This window comes from Arachis ipaensis, chromosome B6 (assembly GCF_059453495.1).
Source record: "Arachis ipaensis isolate K30076 ecotype BB chromosome B6, ASM5945349v1, whole genome shotgun sequence".
Lineage (NCBI taxonomy): Eukaryota > Viridiplantae > Streptophyta > Magnoliopsida > Fabales > Fabaceae > Arachis > Arachis ipaensis.
The window spans coordinates 20,508,052-20,526,469 of record NC_142441.1 but is presented as its reverse complement, the minus strand read 5'-3'; the positions used below and the strand labels follow the sequence as shown (position 1 = coordinate 20,526,469).

The following is an 18,418-nucleotide window of genomic DNA, read 5'->3' as shown; positions in this document are numbered from 1 at the left end:
TTAGTTCCTCCTAATGGAGAAGAGAAAGTTTTTTTGAATTCTTATTTACTGTTTATGACGTAAAAGGTGATGTAAAGTTATTTTTTATGACAGGCCATAAATAGGAACTGAAATAAGTTCCTTATTGGAGATGGTCTAAGATATATCTGTAAATTTTGCTTTTTGTTTTCCAAATTAACTTTGCATATTAGATGATTTTTTGTATTCAATGTAGGCTTCCCCATTGCTCTTCTATTCTATTTATGTCACTCATCTGAAGTCTACATCTCGGATCATAAATCCAGGTCTCATAACTGGAGGAATCATTCTGAAATATTTGGTAAAAGAAACGACCCAAGCTTCTCTGCGTAGCATATCCAACCTGAAAACATATGTTTGACAACACCACAATCAGTTAGCATTTCTCCCTCCTACTTGAATCCTCACTAAAACACATTCTAAATATTTCAAAAGTAAGATTTTGGGTTCCCCCTTCCTGATCTCTCTAACTCGGTAACTCCAAATGAAATACGACAAGCCACTAGCAACCGAAGAAAGAAGCCATTTTTCCTGAATAAACCAATGCTATATTTTCAGAATAGAGTTCCAACTAAGACAGATGAGGAATTACTTGTGTTTTCATTTTATCATAAGTATACTTTTTTAAGGAACAAAATAAAAAAAGAAACCAACAATCCTTGTAGACATTCATCATGGCCCACAACTGTTTTTGAAATTTTGATCGTCTCATATCCAACATTATAATTAGTAAAATAACCCCCCAAAACGGAAAAACAGGCCAATGCTCACATATCCTCATCATGAGAGCATTTTGCCAGTGGCTTTCTGGCCTCCACCTCCTTCAATCTCACCTCCATCATAGCCACTTCTCACTGCCACAATTCCTTGATGTGTGAACCCATAGCCAGCCTTTGCACCAACGCAGCCCCTTTTCATGAGTCATGACCACATCGACATTTGGTTTTTGATGCAGCTCCTAGATAAAAATTGGCCCTTTGGTCTTGTCAGGTGGGTCTTCTCTCTATGATGGTAAAATGCATGAGGTTTCACTTGGGCAGCAGGATGCCATATTGTATAATGTACAGGTCTTCCTATGATATGTCTAATAAGTTTAATGCAAAACAAAATCATAACTATAGCGGGCAAAAAAACGAACCAGAACAGAAAACAAGGGAGAAGAATGTTAATGGAGGGAAACCTGTCCATAAGCAAATAATGAACTATTAAGACCAGCAAAGCAATTCTAGCAAGGCAACCGAACACGCTCAAAAATTCAAGCTGCAAAATGGTGTCAAGTTCATTGAACACTGAAAATTAAGTAATTTGAATAACATAGAGAATCAATTTAGCAGAAATAAAAAAAGAAAAAAAAAATGTCTAAGTTGCTTCCATGTGAACAACAGAAACAAGGATGAAAGTCAAGTCATTAATCAATATGAGATGGAATAATGAAAAATATGATCGATTTGCTACAAATATACAGGGATTCCTCCTCTTCATAGAGGCATTACAGTAGGTGATTAGCTAAAACTATGGAAAACACTAATCCTAAAATTAAGAAGGATATGATGAGAATAAGATACCTTATATCATCTCTGCTGTTTCAATTGGCGCATCTATCTTGGTTATAAAACAATAGCAGAAGCGTATGTAAAGAATCCGTGAATCTTGTGACAATGGAAGAATGAGTCGTTTTAGTGATATTACCAATAATCACCACAAGAACATGATCCATCTTTAAAATGGTGGAATCTATTAATATCTCTGACAATAATTTCCCGCGACACAATTTTGCATACAAATTTGAAAAAGGTGTGGCAATCAACACAAACTCGTAGATTCTTCTTCACCCTTATCGGGGCTCCAGGTGATGTAGCAATTAAACCAAAGGCTACAGCAAGTTTCTCACTATGGTGATATAATAGCTTCTCCTTTTCACTTTGGTTCACGTTATGTAAATCGATGTCTATGATGGGCCTATATCCAACTTTACTTAGAAGATCACTCAATTCATCTAGTTTTTCATATATTTCATCACTTCTAGAATGACTTCTGTCTCCAACAATGAACGTATATACCTTGTCTTTGACCTCAAGCCAACTCATTCCAGGCTCCTTCTTTACATTGCTCTCCTTCATAAGTTTTCTAACCTTTGCAACATTTTCCCACATTCCTGCTGATGCATATATATTTGCAAGGAGAACATGGGTACCGGATTTCTCTGGCTCAAGACCAAAAAGCATCTCTGCAGCTTTCTGACCAACTTCTACGTTTTTATGGATTCTTGCTGCTCCAAGAAGCGCCCCCCAAACTGAGGCATCAGCTTCAAATGAAATGGAATTTACGAGTTCCATTGCTTCATTCAATTTCCCTGATCGTCCAAGTAGATCAATCATACAAGCATAATGCTCTTGTGTAGGTTTAATACCAAATTTTTCTTCCATTGTTTCAAAATACTGCTTTCCCTCATTTACCAACCCACAATGATTACATGCATAAAGAACACTTACTAAAGTAATATGATTGGGCGGCACACCATCTTCAAGCATTTGACTGAACAACTGAAGAGCCTGTTTACCTTGGCCATGTTGAGCCAACCCCCCAATCATTGCAGACCATGAGACTATTCCTCTCTTTGGTATCTCAGAAAAGGCGCGACCAGCATCCTCTATGCTTCCACATTTTGCATACATATTAACCAGGGAATTGCTTGCAAAAATATCAGACATAAATCCAAACTTGATGGTATGGACATGTAATTGTTTCCCTTGTTCATACGCAGACAGATTTGAACAAGCATTTAAAAGAGAACTGCAGACAAATGCATCTGGCTTGATATCTGCATGTTGCATTTGCAGATATAGCTTCAAAGCCTCCTCTCCATCCCCATATTGAGAATATGCTGTTATCATTGATGTGTAAGCCACCAAATCTTCCCAAGTTCGTTCTTCAAATATTTTTGAAGCTTCACCTATGTAGTTACACTTTCCGTATCCATCTAGTAGGCTGTTTATTACATAGAAATCAGAATAAATTCCATATTTGATGGAAAGTGCATGAAGTTGCTTGCACATCTTAATTGCCATCAAGCTGGCAACGGATTTGAGAACAGTTGATAAAGTAGTTTGGTTGAAATCTGTATCCTCATGATGCAATTTAGCAAAAAGGGAGACTGCTTCTAAGTCATCACCACAAAGTGAGTAACCAGAAATCAAAGCATTCCATGCAATGATATCCTTCTTTGGCATCAGTTCAAAAGCTCTTCTAGCATCATCCATCATTTCACATTTTGAATACATGTCTATTAGCCCAACTGCAGAAAATAAATCTGAATTAGTATCTATCTTTAACAAACTAGAATGTAACTGCCTGCCCAAATCCTTCAACCCCATTGCAGCACAGCACTTTAGAGCACTCGAGAAGGTAAACAAATTAGGACAAGTTCCAGAGCTTTTCATCTCATCCAAAAGCATCAAAGCTAAATCATTACACTCATGAAGAACACAACCAGCAATAACTGCATTCCAAGACACAATATCAGGGTGCTTAATTTCTCGAAAAACAGCAACAGCATCTTTACTCTCCCCAGCTTTTGCATACATGTCAACTAATGCATTTTTGGAAAATTGATCTGAATCGTGTCCCAACTTCAGCAAAATCCCATGAAGCATCCTTCCTAGACCACCATCCCGCAGTCCAGCACAGGCATTCAATATGATCGAAAGGCTAAATTCATTAGGCCTCACTCCTCTCTGAACCATGTCCCTGAACAAATCCACTGCTTCGACATAGAAATCACTCTGCATATAACAGGAGAACAAGGCATTCCACAAAACAACATTTCTTTCCTCTATTGTGCCAAATAATCTCCTAGACTCACCTAGCTGCCCACACTTGGCATACATAACAACCAAAGCATTAGCAACAAAGCCATCAGAATCAAAACCTGTCACCACAGTCATCCCATGAACCTTCTTGCCCATGTTCAAGTCCTTCTTGATGGAGCATGCCTTAAGGACGCTAGGGAATGTGAACTCATTGCACTTAACACCCAACATGCACATGTCACTCAAGGCTGAAAGAGCTTCATTAACAAGCCCATTCTGCACAAACCCAGATATTAAAGCAGACCAAGAAACCAAATCTGGTTCAGCACTTTGATCAACCAACTTACGGGCAACCCCAAAATGGTGACACTTGGAATACATTGTCACAAGGTGGTTCTTTAGGCTTTGGTTGTTGGAAAACCCAAATTTGATCATATGGGCATGGACCACCATGCCTAAATGGAGGGACTTAGTGGCAACACATTGAGACAACAGGTTGGAGTAGGATATTGAGGGTTGTGTGGAGTATTGAGATGTTAAATCTACAGCGGCTTGTGAAACAAAGGTTTGAATGGTTGGGTTCTTGAACGGGAGGTACAAGCGTTGGAAAATTGAGTGAGGCAAAAATTTAATATACCAAAGCCTTAGACGGGTTCTGTTCATTGACACCATAGTAACACTGTTCCATGAATGTTGTAAACCTACAAGGTAGTTGTTGGTGTCTAACTAACCAAAATGGTGATGGTGTAATTAGTATAATTGGGCAAGGCCTAGTTACAACAATAAGATTACCTCTAAGTAAACATAGTATAAATAAGAGTAAACACTAGCGTTACAATTTCACGAAAAGTGATGAAATGAACTATTTTCTTCTCAAATTCCTCTTCTGAATTATAATTCTTCTTCTTCCTTATCCTACACCAACACAATCACATTCATCAAGATGCACACAAAAACCACAATTCCAATCCTCAACCCTGTGTATTAATAGAATTGATATGGTTTTAACAAAAAGAAAAATCAAATGTTGGGTTGGGTCAGAAAACGAATCACTTTCAGATAAAACAGTATGAATGAATGCCAAACACGAACTTCAATATCAAATATTGGGTAAATTGGCTTACAGGAAAGCAAAGATGAAAACTTGAGGTGCGGCCTGGCCACTTTATTTTTATTTTTTATTTTGTTTTCCAGATTGAAGAGCACCACCAAGTTCAAGGGTATCGGCAAAGTAGCAGAACACGCAACAATGGGCATGCTAATTATGTTGATGCAGTTCAGGGCAGCAAAACACTGGCAGACGGGCGTCACTGTTAAAGAGAAGCAAAAGTCAGGAAAAAAAGGAAGCTAAAGGTTGAGAGATGGGCGGCTGCAAGGAGGGAAGGGAGACTCAGCCTCAGACTGAGTGAGTGTGACTGCTCAGGCCGGGAGGGAGGGGACGCTTCGTTTCTATGGACTATGGAGAGGGGGAAAAAAAGAGCATTTACCCAAATAGATCCTAAAAAGTTTTAGGTCGTTACGTTGAAGTGAGGTTCTTGAAGTTTATAAAAGTAAGATATATAGGTTCTTTCAATATTCTTTTAAGAATTTATTTGTCCAAATAAAAATTAAGATGAGACTTATGTATTTTACTTTTCTAAAGTTAAGAGATCTCAATGCAATAAAAAAATTTTAGAGACAACAAAATCCAACACAAAATTCTTTAGGGACTTATTTGGGTATATACCAAGGTTCTCAAAATTGAACCGTTTTTGTTATTAATTTATCGGTTTATTAGTTCAGCCGTAATTCAACTGGTATAACTATTTTATAATAAAATAATAAATAGAATATAAATAAATACATTAAAATATAATTATAGTCTAACATAAATCTTAAAATATCATTCAAATTTAAAGTATTATAACAACCAATGTCTTATGATGTTATCAAAGTACAAACTCAAAAGTCAAATAACAAAAGAAAATATCCAAATATAAAATGTCAACGTGAAAATTTCTCATCAATCATAAAAAATCCGCAAAAACTTATACAGAAGAATCAAAAGATGCACAAATGAGTGTTTTTTGGTTGACCCTATCATCCATGATTGAAAGAAAAATTCATTGAATTAACTAACTAATTCAATTTATGCTTTTCTTTATTGAATTAACTTCAAAACTGGCCAATTTATGTTAGCACAACAATTAACAACTTTGACAAAAACTGACAAGATTTAACATAGATTAACAAAGTTTTTAACATAATTTTAAGTTTTTAACAAGGCAAGTACAACAATTAACAAAGTTTCCCAATTTTAACAAACTCAGCACAATGATTAAGAACAGAAAAAAGCACTGAATGTCTGAACGAGGACAAAATTGATCATCAAGAAAATTTAACAACGAAAGAAAAAAAAAATCAAGATTGAGAAGTGAATCAGTAACAAAGTTATCAAATTATCATCAAGCATCAAGACAGTAACAGAGTTATCGAATAAAATATCATCAGGGAGCAAACTCAGCAAAGCCAATCAACCAAGAACAAACACTGAGAACTGAGCCACTGACTGAGCATTCGAGGCATTACCTCCGGAGTGGGTAGTAGGTTTGAGGGAGAGCGCCGGACGTCGGGAAGCTGGCGATAAACACTGGCGAGCTGGCGACGGACGATGGGGAGCTGGCGACGAACACTGGCAAGCTGCCAACGCACACGACGGACGGACGACGGGCAAGAGCTGCGGAGCAGGACCTGGAGATGCTCACGTTGGCGAACTAAGGGAGGATCTTCGAGCACGACGAACCAAGAGGATTAGCGAATGACCGGGTGAGACAGGAGGGCGGCGCGACGGGCGGCTAGGGTGAGACGAACGGCGGCGCGATGGAAGACCTTTGGAACTTGGAAGAGCTGCGTGAGGGAGAGGAGAGTGAAAGACTGAACTCAGAACGGCAAACCCTTTCCCTTTTTTTTTTAATTAAATATCAAAACGGTGTCATTTAAGATGGGTATCGGTTCGGTTCAACCGACCGAGAACCATCCAGGTCAACAGTTTTAGCATGGTTTTTTCATTGACGGTTTCTTTTGGAAGACCGAATGGGGTAATACCATCGGTTCACGGTCCGACTAATCGGTCTGATCTGGTTTTTAGAACTATAGTATATACTCAAAAAAATATATAGAAAAACCAAAATTATAAAAACTAAGAGCTGGTGACGACGACGGCGAGCTGGCGAAGAACACTGGCGAGCTGCCAAGGCACACGACGGACGGACGACGGGCAAGAGCTGCGGAGCAGGACCTGGAGATGCTCGCGTTGGCGAACTAAGGGGGGATCTTCGAGCACGACGAACCAAGAGGATTAGCGAACGACCAGGTGAGACAGGAGGGCGGCGCGACGGGCGGCTAGGGTGAGACGAACAGCGGCGCGATGGAAGACCTTTGGAACTTGGAAGAGCTGCGTGAGGGAGAGGAGAGTGAAAGACTGAAACTCAGAACGGCAGAACCCTTTTCCTTTTTTTTTTTTTAATTAAATATCAAAACGGTGTCATTTAAGATGGGAACCGGTAGTATAAGTGATTCGGTTCATTATTAAAAACCGCTCATGACAGAACCGGAGGAAAACCGTTAAACCGGCCGGTTTTCCTAATGCGACGTAGTTTCGAGAGAGAGAGAGAAAGGGGGGAAGAAGAAGAAGAACGCGTTGCTGGTCTTCGTTACTTTCATTCATTCCTTCACTCAAAGAAAACAAAATGGAAAAACCCTAGCTAGCCTTCACCACCGCCGAATGCGGTGATCCACTGCCGACGTTCGTGGCTGTCCGAGGAGTCTTTCTTCGTACTGTCGGCGTTATCCAAGTCAAACCCCTTGTTCGCTGTCTTCTTCCTCGCTCGGCCCATCCTCCATCGGATTCGTCCTGCTCGCGGTCGTCCTGTCACCGTCGTCGTCGTCTCGTCGCCCTCTCAAAGGTCAGTGGCTTTGGTGTGCACTTGTTCTTCATTTTTCGTTTTATTCTCTGACTCTCTGTTCTGAAATCAACAAATCATTGAATGATTATAGGGTTTTGTGTTTTTGTTGAAATCATTGATTTGCTCTGGCTTTGGCTTGCTGCTGTGGGTTCTGGTGTGCTGTTATGTGTTTTGTGGCTCCGCTGTGCTGCTGCTGCTTTGTGTTTTTGTTGAAATCATAAACGATTAATAGCGAAATTTCCAATAAACAATAGAAACTATAAACGATTCTCTATCCTGTTTTAATATAATTACAATATTCTGCATATCATCATCAACTATGATTTTGATATGTGTTTTTATCACGTATAAATTGCAATGAAATTTAAACGTAAATGTGTTGATATGTTGGTGTATATTCCTTGCCAGGGAAAACGGATGGAGCTTTTGTGCATCAAACAATGGATAAGTGGCCTTCTTCCAACCGTGAGTGAGTTTAAATTGTTTAAAGCTGTTATTCTATTTTATTATATTGAAATAAATCAAATAATTGATTCATAATACAGATTATTCACTAAGTAATTTATATGGCTCTTGCATCTTCTAGGCTATTCTTTAAAAGCTGCTTTGATGATTAACTATGACCCAGTTGGACCATCTCTCTGTCTACCATGTAAGAGGAATTATAATTTACAACTTATATTGAAAATTATTACTGTATTTTTTTTTCCAGAAATAATGGATTGATTTATAATGAATTGGATGCTGACCTCTTTGTTGATTTCATATACAGACTGTAAATATATAAATGACAAACAGAAAATTTCATAGTTAGATATATACAATAATTAATGTAAGCTTGAATTATCTCTTCATAAAAATTGTTTTTCCACTTGAAATTGCTTAATTTTGAAGTACATCTTGCGTTGGTGTGTTTAAGAACTTTGGTAACTGTATACCACCAACTAACTCTGGTTTAAGATGATAGAGGAGCTATATTGAATTATTCTTTTAAGTGTACATCATATGTGACATTAGCCCTATTTTTCTGCATTCTAATTCTTGATTTACTAATTGAAATTATGTCAATTAAAGAAAAGTGGCTTAGTGCATGGTGCATAAAACCTGTTGGTGGAGCACTTGTTAGGCAGGAACCAGAATATTTCTTATTAGCCTGTAAGTACATGAGTCTAAATTTCAATTTCAGAATATTAATTTTTCATTTTATTTTATTTTTTTCAAAAGAAATAGAATTTTAAACAGATTCTTATTGTTATTTATTTATTTTATTCTTATTGTTATTTTATTTTATTATGGAACAATTTTTTTCTGTTGAACCATAGTTAGACTGATTAAACCAGTAAACTAGTGACTAGATCGGTCCAATTTTCAGAAAACACTATATTTTTCTTTTAAAAAAAAAAGTGGTACTTTTAAATTTAAAAATATAACAAATTAACAGAATCGGTTACTTTGGCCGCAAAGATTTCATAGTAGTAAAAGATTTATAAAGATCTTCAAAGATTATATCTCTTGAATAAGATAAGATAAGATAATACCCGAAATTATTATATTTATAATTTGTAAATAAGAGATATAAACCAAAAAATAAGAGAGTCGTGGCTGTTATCTACATCATATAAATACAACACAAACTCACGAGTCAGTGTATACACTATACACATAGTCTTTGAACTCCAAACATTTTTGGTTTTCTGATTAATCAAATAGTTGAAGCAATACATTATTATTATTGTTAGTGATGGGTTCGCCGGTGAAGAAGATCATGCTATGCAGTTCGGAAAAGGAGATTTTCAGTGTGGAAGAACAAGTGATGGTGCAACATTCGGTGATCATAAACAACATGATCGAAGATGGGTCGTACAACCATGAAGAGAGCAAGATTCCATTGGATTGCGTTGACTCCAAGACTCTCAAGAAGGTCATCGATTATTGTACACATCACACTCACCACCACAACGACAACCAAGAAGATCTTGAGGCTTGGGATGCTCAATTTCTCAATGTTGATTCTAACGGCCTTTATGATTTGTTGATGGTGATTAATCCTCTTATTCTCTTTTTTTCTCATACACTACTGCACATGCATGTTATGAATATAGATATACTATGATATATTGACGAAGATGACTGAAAAAAAAATAAAAACTGCTTTTGATCTCTCTTCAATTTTTATAATCGCCATTTTTTTTTGTCTTTCCACTGAAAATTAATTAAAAACAAAAAAGAAAAAATATTCTTTTTCCCACAGCTTTTGGTCTTTCTGAACAAAACCGCTTTCTGGGTTCAAACTTTGATAAATGTGTCAAGTGTTGAATATAGCCTTTTATTGTTGTATGGGTGAGTGTGTAATGTGAGTGGATTGTGGTATTTAGAATTAGGGTAAAAAATTAATTTTTAGTTAGTAGTAATTTTAAAATAAATCTCAATTTTTTAGAATTTAGCGTTTTTGGTTAGAATTTAAGAAAAAAAAAATTTCACATCTTATGTTCGTAGTTAATTTTTAAAACTTTTAGATTTTTTAATAAGTATAGAGATTAATTTTTTATTATTTGATATTACCAAATTTTTTAATAGTAATATTATATTTTTAATTAATTTTTATTAGAATTTAGAATTTAAAATTTAGAATTTAAAATAAAAAATTTTTTAATTGATTGGTTTTCATCATATACTAACTTTTAAAAAAGTTTCTTATATATAATAGTATATACTTCTAGAGTTCTAGTCTTCTACTATATTTTGCTCTTTCCTTTATTGTTAATGTTAATGTTGATCACATTACCCTCTTAGATTTATTGGCAGCATTTGTAGAACAAACATAAAATAGCATTAATTAGTACCCATTGTAAATTAATTTTGGTATATTTGTATTGATTTCTTTATTGTAAATTTAGGCAGCAAATTATCTTGAGATTAGAAATCTCTTGGATCTGATATACGGAACTATAAAAAATATGATAAAGGGAAAGAAAATAGATGAGATACGCAGAATCTTCAACATCAAAGATCATGGCTTCACTCCTGAAGAGGAAGAACAAAATCGCAAGGAGTACCCACATTTTTATTAGAACAAATCTTGTCTACTCTTTAATTTTATTCTATATGATGATCAACACCTAGTATTCAACATGGGGATGTAAGAAAGTGTTTTGGCTCTTTTGATATCGTACCATTTTCTTTTCAATTGTATATTTAGTTAAAGGGTCCATCTAGTGTACAGATGTAGTTTGGTACAGATTTACAGATTTTTGTTTTTATTTGGTTGTTTATTGATTTAAAAGCGTGTCACTAAAAGTGTTACTTAAAGAGAAAGTGTTACCCTTAATCGTTAACTTGGCTCTGATACCAATTTTTAACATTTGACTTTTCTTTCTTTTTCGAAATTAATTCTTCATATTTTACTTCAAATAAGATTATAATTTGTATAGATTCAATTGGTGGTGTAAATTTATAATCTAAAGTATTGACCATTTCTATTATTTCTCTTGTGTGATTATTTATTATTAGTCCTTGATTCTTATTTTTATAGTTTTTTCAATCTTGTTTTAGTTTATAATATTTTTTTTTGCATGGATTATTGTATATAAAATCTTTTATCTGTTTGTCTTTTTCTTTAATATAATTTCTCAAATCTTCAAGAACTTCTTTTATTTCTACACTTTCTGTTGTTTCTAAATATCTTTTTAATTTTTCAACTTCATTCTCCATTTTTTCTTTCAACAGTTTTAATTCTTTTAAGTCATAATATGGTTTTCCAGGCATTTATAAATTTTTTAAGTTTAATTCCAACTTGTTTATATTTATTCTTATTTCTATCATTTTTATTATAAGGTCATCAATTTCGATCTGAAGATTATTTAATTCCCTTTTATATTCCTTTATTTTACTTTTTAATTTTTCCGCCCTTTTTCTTTTTATTTTATTTTCTGGTTTTTCAATTTTTTTATGCTTCATTATTTATTTTAGAATTTCTGCAAACTCTATCATCGATTCATCACTATTTTCCAGAGATTCTATTAATTTCTCTAGCTCTTTAACTTCTCTTTTCAACTTGTCATAAATTATTTTTAGAGCTTCAAATGCCCTTTGATTTATTCCAGAAAACTGTAAATAATTTAAACGATTTTCTCTTTCAAAGAATTCTTGTTTCTTGTCTTGATAAGTTACATATATTTCTTCTTTATTTATTGTCATAATTTAGTGTTTAGGGTTTCATTTAACTTTTCGACCTTTTTTGTTAATTCTTTTATTTCAGAATTTTCTTCTTTAATTTTTAACTTAGATAAACTTAAAGGACTATTAATTTTAGATTCTCTTATTTGGAAATTCGATGAAACTAATTTTCCTTATGGTTCTTTTAATAATAGAATTGGGTTTTCAATAGCTTTATATTTTGGTATTTCTGTTTTTACAATTTTCTGAAATAATTCATCGACATAAATTCTTTCTCTGTTTTTAAATATTATACTATGATGGCTATTTGTTAAAGCATAATTTATTGTATATGTAATTGAAAATGGTTCATCGTCTTGTTCCATTAGATTCTTTCTGTGAAATTTATAAGCTAAACTTATAGATCTTCCAAGATTTTCAGTTGATAAAGGTATAGCATATCCAAGATGAGCATTGAATTTAACATTTACGTTTGCCAAGTTTCCATGAACAATTTCAATTATTTGATCTATTGGATCATCAGTAATTCTTTTGTCACAGATTGCTAAGCTTATTGGTGAATTAATTCCTTTCATATATGTAGATTTGATTAAGACTTGTATAGTACTAATATGAATCCATCCAATTTTAGATCTTTTTTGTTGATCCTTAATTTTCTCAATCTGTTTACTCAATTCTTCATCATTTATCAAAGCTATTTCAAGTTCTCCATTGGCGGATTTTATCTTTATAGGGGCTTCAAGTTGAATTTTTCCATAGTATATTATATTTTTTCTATTAAAAACTTCTTTTAAGAGATTTTGTTTATTAAAGTTTTCATTTGATTTGAGATTTAATTCTGTTTTTAGAACAGCCTGTTTTTCATTATCTAATAAAGCAGTTAATCTATAATAATCAGATTCTTCTGTTAATTCTAAACATTCTAAATAATTCATAATTTAAAGATTAAGATGAAGATGTACCTTTCTGGAGAAAAACTTCATTTATTTAGTATATTTTACATAAGGTGTTTTTATCTCCAGAGAGGAGATTGTAGATGCTAACTCCAGAGGGGAGTTTAGAATTATTTTTCCCTAAGGGAATTCTTCCTCAGACTATAGAATCGCCTTGGCAGCTTCCTCCTATCATATGAGTACTCTTAGCCTCCTGCTTTCTATTGTCTGATGCTTCTACAATTGCCTAAGCAACCTATTTATAATAGTTGGGTTTGATGGACAATTCCCATCTTTACCCTTCTTATGACGTCATTATTGCTTACGTCATTGTTTGTTCTTTTGCACCAGCTACATTGTTGGTACTCTATGACCTAAGTGCTTACGTCACTATGCAACAATGTTGAGAGATGCTTCAGATGCACTGTCCACCTCTTTTATCATGTGACCCTCTGATGCATTGTCTCCTTCCTTCATCATGTGAGTTGATTCCGTTTCATTATTGCTTTCTTCAGATATCTCTGAGGCACATAGCTGGCACTTGTGGTATTCTCTGTCTTTTATCAAATAGCAGAGATTCCTCTTTATCTCTTCGGGGAGCTTTTCTAAAAGTCCAGATAAGTTGTAGAATGCTGATTCAAATTCCACCAAGAGTCTCATCTCTCTTTCTTCAATTTCATTTCTTTTACTGGACACAAGCAGAGTATTTCTACTTTTATAATTAATCCTTGTGTGAGATTCCTTCGTTATTTTTTGAGTTCTTTCAAAGACCCTTGCTAATGTGCTGGCTAACCTTCCTTCATGGCTGTAAATTGTTAAATCTTGAATCTGATCAATTGGTTGAAAATTTCCTGGGAAGACGGACATGAATATTACTTGGTGTGCTGGAACCAAGCATTCTTCTTCTTCATTAAAAATAGGTTGACTGTTTGTAAATTTTAGGGATATATCCCTTGGATTTACATTGTCAATCATATTTTTAAATCTCTTTACTGCATCAATGAATCCTGCAGGAAACTCACTAATAATTTTTAGATCATTGAAAATTAAAATTGTATCAATTAATCCATATTGGAAAAACTGATAAGTGTCAGATGGGGAAGCATCTGGGAATATAACCAGCTTTGTTAGCTGTTCTTTGGCAATAGGATAATATCCCAAAATTGCCATTTTTTCTTCAGTCCAATTCAGGACTATGTTAAGGGTTTCTCTGAGATTTGATCTACAGACCCTTTTCTTTTCCTTGATTTCAGCCCTTGTAGGAATGTTTCTTACTATCCCTGTTCTCTGGGTTTGAACTGGAACTTTATCTGCTCTTTTTAAGGTTTGCTCTGGATGGAGAGCTTCATATTCCTTGAAGGATTCATTTGCCTCTTCCAGTGTTAGAAACCCTCCTTTATGAATTATCCTTGATTGATGTGTGAATGGTGCTGTTTTTTCCCAGGCATCATATACTCCTTTCATGGGGCCATTATAAATTACATAATATTTTTTATCTTGGGTGGATTTTTTAATGATTTCAGCAATTGTTTTATTTTCTGAAATTTTTTCTTCACCTGATTTGTCCACCACGCTTAGCTGGCTGAACTCTGATGGTTTTGCTTATTGTGTTGATTTCATTGCTTCGATGGCCTTCTTGAGAGATTGGATCTATGTCCTTATTTGCTGACAATGCTTGCATTTTTCGAGTTCTTGCTCATACTTTTGAATTTCTTGATCTAATGTGTTGTAGACGAACTCCATTCTCTTGTTAATGTATCTGCAATAACATTTTTGTCACCCTTAATATATTCAATTTTTATTGGATATTGTAACAAAAATAATTGCCATCTTACCAATCGTCCATGATTATAATCAACTTTTAAATTATATCGTATGAAACCTGTTAGGTAACTTGAATCTGTCCTTAATGTAAATTCTCTGGGTAGTAAATCAATTTTCCATTTCTTAAGAGATTTAATTGCTGCTAGAGTTTCCTTTTCATGAGTGGTATATCTCTGTTCTGTTGGAGTAAAAGTCCCTGAAATATACCTGCAAAGTAATTCCTTTGGGGAATTTTTAGAATCTAGTGATTCTTTTTCTTGTTCCAAACTTTTTATAGCTTTCTTAGCTTTTAGACATCCTGACCAGGTTATGTCTGAAGCATCTGTTTCTACTATTAAGTAGTCATTTTCTTCTGGAATATAAAGTTCTGGAAGTTTTTCACATAATTCTTTAATCTTTTGAATTTGCAAACTATCCTTTTCATCCCATTTCCATTCTTTTTTAGTACTTATTTTTGGAAATAAGCTTTTAGTGTATTCTGTTATATTCTTTAAAAATTCTTGATCAAAAATATAATTTATACACCCTAAAAATCTTTGTAATTGTTTTCTATCTTCTATTTTATTAGGAAATAAATTTACCTTTTCTAGGACATTTGGCTGAAGTTTTAGCTTTCCTTGAGTGGATAGAATTAATCCAAGAAACTCTATTTCTTGTTTTGCTATTCTTGCTTTTTTTTTTTGCTAAGAACTAATCCTTTTTCTTTACATCTTTCTAAAACTATTAATAATTTTTGAAGATGATCTTCTCTATCCTGTTTTATAAAAATTAGTATATCATCAATGTACACTAAAACAAATTCATTTAACTCTTTTGTAGGATCTTTTAATTTAATACTTACTAATTCGTTATTTGTATTTTTAATATCTAAAGGATTTTCAGCACAAATTTCATCCAAAAGTTTTTCTATCTTTATTTTAAGATTATTTTTTGGGATATTTATCTGAAAGTATAAATTTCAATAACATGTTTCTAATATAGAAAATATTTTAAATTTTAAGATCTTATCTAAAGTAGTAGTCGGTATTTTTATACGTTTTGATTTTTGATTTATTGAAGAATCGTGTGGAGCTTTTAAAACTATATATGTTAATTCTTGAATGAATGGATGATATAGTTTTAAAAAATTATTTCCTATGATAAAATCCATTCCAGAATCTAACATATATATAGATGGAACAATGAAGCTATAATTTTGAATAAAAATTTCAACCATTTCTACTTTTTGGTCAATTTTATGTATTGATTTGTCAGCTATTCTAACTCTTAATGGTTTCTTTAATTTTTTTCCAATCAAGTTTTATATTTGAACTAGCAAAGCATTGTGTTGCTCCAGAATCTATGAAAGCATTTATAAACTTTTCTGTTATTTTTATAGTAATAAATGTAGCATTATTACTCAGTCTCTGAGTCTATTTCTGAGACATATTCAAAAATATAATCTAAGTTATCATCAGATTCCTCTAAAGGTTCTATGAAACAAGACTTAGCAATTTCTATTTGTTTAGTAAGATCCTTTTTATCATTCTTTTTCGGACATTCATTTGCATAGTGTCCTTCTTCTTGGCAATACCAACATTTACAATTTTCTTTTTTATTCGGGCAATAGTTATTTTTTTGTCTTTTATTTTTATTATTATTTTCTTTTCTAAAATATCTCTTTTTTCTCCAGTTTGGATAGTATTTTCTTTTTCTAAATTGATATTTTCTTTTTCTTTGAAAATTTTTATTAAGACCATATTTTTGAGGTATCTCTTCATTATCTTGACAGCAAATTCTAATTATATTTGCAAATCTTTTTTGAGTTGCTTCTTGCATACAACGTTCTTTTATTTCCTCTCTTATTGCAGAGGTTGCTCTACCAAAGTTATTTTCAATTGTTCCTCTATTTATTTCTCTTATAAATCTTCCCATTATAAATTCATTAGCAGGATATGGAAGTTTTGTTATATACATACTAAGATAATGATTTTTGTCTTCTTCTTTTAATTTGTAATAATGTATTCTATATTCACATATATAAGATTCCACATTACATAGATCATATATCTGAATATTAGCTAGTTTTTTGCTTCTTGATATTCTTTATTATAAACTTCTTGTCTATGATCTATAATATTTTTTCCAAAAAATTCTTTATATAGAATCATCATTATATATAATATCTTATCATAAGCTGTAGTTTTTGTTGCTAATTCTTCTATTATTTGGTTTTCTATTGATGTCATATAATCTCTTATAGTTCCTTTAGTACGAAACCCTATGTAATTCCAAATATCTCTTCCAGACAATTCACTAAGTTTTGGATTAGTAAAGGCTTCTAATAAAAAGGAATTCAACCAATTTTCGAAAATTTCTTTTTCGTTCTTTTTACAGTCTAAATCGAGCATTCTTTCTCCTTCCATTTCCTGGATTTTAGGAACATATTTTGATGGTATTTTTGTATATTTTGAATCTTTATTTGTAAACCCTTTTTTAAAAGCATAATTATCAAAACCTGTTTCCATTTAAATTGAGATTGATTATCCTTAGATGTTCCAGCTTCATTTTTTACTTGTATTGGAATTGCTGGTTCTTCGTCACTTGAATAATCTAGAATGTGTTCTTCATTTTCTATTTTTTCAGAATTTACTAATTCTTCTTCTATTTGAAAACCATGTTCCATAATATTATTTTCTTGAGCCATTTTTAATTGTTTAAAAAGCATTGTAACTTCTTCTAATTTTTCTTTAATATTCATAATTTCAATGGTGGTTTTACTTTTAAGTCTGTTATGTTGATTATATTTTGGAATTTTTCTTCTTTGGGATTTTCTTTTTCCTTATTTCTTTGAAATTTTATGGATACTAATATTTCTTCGAGCATATCTACTATAGAATTTAATTGTGGGTTAAAAGTATGATAAAGATGTGGGAAATCATTTCCATGGTAACATTTTTTAAAAATCCCGTGTGAAAAATAAGTTTTTTCAGGTTTTTGAAGTCCTTCAATAAAACTTATAGTAAAATAAAGATTTTGAGAAAAATCATTTTGTATTGATTTTAAGAATTCGGTGTCATTACAGTTAACATTAGTTAAAATCATTAATTTTTGATCTATTAATTTTGATAACTTAATTATTTCTTCTCTTAAATCTTCTAATTTACTTTTTTCCATTAAATGACGCTTTTTGTGAAGAGCTACGGTTTTAAGTAAAAAGTGTGGCTTTAGAAAATGTGGTTTAAGTAAGCAAATCTTTAAATCTGTATGGTTTTTGCTCTGTACCCTATAATTCACTTTAGTTAAACCTCTTTTATTGTTATCATTTTATTAGTACTTAATTTAGTTTTATTTTTTTTAATTTAAAATTTAAATCCGTTGACCTATATGGGTAACATGCATAGTTTTAGTTCAAGTACTACTTTTTACATGAGAAGATGTAATATTATTCTTAGTCCAAAAAATATTAAATAGTTAACAAAATTTATTATTTTTTATTAATAATTAGTCAACTATATTTAAAGATAATGTAGACTAAAAATATGTTATTATATTATTAAACTAAATAAATTAGACTAATAATTAAAAATATTAGTTAAAAATAATAAATTGTGTTGTACTTACTATTTAGACATTCAATTTTTTTTTACCATTGAGCCACACATTTTTTATGGAAGAGATGGGAACAGGGCAATTGCCTAACTTCCTCTTTGCTTTTGTACTTGTTCAAGCAAAT

The 18,418-nt window shown here is 32.7% G+C and overlaps 1 protein-coding gene and 1 pseudogene across 21 annotated transcripts; one reads left to right on the top strand and one right to left on the bottom strand.

The window, feature by feature from the left end:
• Window positions 1-7,349, bottom strand: LOC107646625 (pentatricopeptide repeat-containing protein At5g04780, mitochondrial pseudogene; annotated as a pseudogene). 11 transcript variants are annotated; one of them, XR_015886200.1, is made up of 4 exons: window positions 7,014-7,349; window positions 6,396-6,485; window positions 4,952-5,137; window positions 593-4,742 (listed from the first exon to the last, which is right to left on the bottom strand). The product of XR_015886200.1 is annotated as a pentatricopeptide repeat-containing protein At5g04780, mitochondrial pseudogene, transcript variant X11 (transcript). The 11 variants fall into 11 exon arrangements; XR_015886199.1 differs by having other exon boundaries at window positions 593-4,804; window positions 7,014-7,304; XR_015886195.1 differs by lacking the exon at window positions 7,014-7,349 and having other exon boundaries at window positions 1,004-1,021; window positions 1,157-1,198; window positions 1,584-5,137; window positions 6,396-6,754.
• Window positions 7,350-7,431: 82 nt separating this feature from the next.
• Window positions 7,432-18,121, top strand: LOC107646106 (SKP1-like protein 11). Of its 10 annotated transcripts, none has more exons than XR_015885873.1 (7): window positions 7,494-7,771; window positions 8,180-8,236; window positions 8,358-8,423; window positions 8,851-8,926; window positions 9,511-9,809; window positions 10,669-10,969; window positions 17,985-18,121. XR_015885873.1 is itself a non-coding variant. In XM_088490082.1 (6 exons), exons 3-6 carry the CDS (start codon window positions 8,391-8,393, stop codon window positions 10,840-10,842), a joined length of 582 nt encoding a protein of 193 aa, XP_088346208.1. In that variant the 5' UTR covers window positions 7,509-7,771; window positions 8,180-8,236; window positions 8,358-8,390; the 3' UTR covers window positions 10,843-11,099. The 10 variants fall into 10 exon arrangements, 7 of the variants coding, with proteins under 7 accessions (XP_016205787.2, XP_088346207.1, XP_088346208.1 ...); XR_015885874.1 differs by having other exon boundaries at window positions 7,507-7,771; window positions 8,846-8,926; XR_015885872.1 differs by lacking the exon at window positions 8,851-8,926 and having other exon boundaries at window positions 7,507-7,771; window positions 8,180-8,240.
• The last annotated feature ends 297 nt before the right edge of the window (window positions 18,122-18,418 follow it).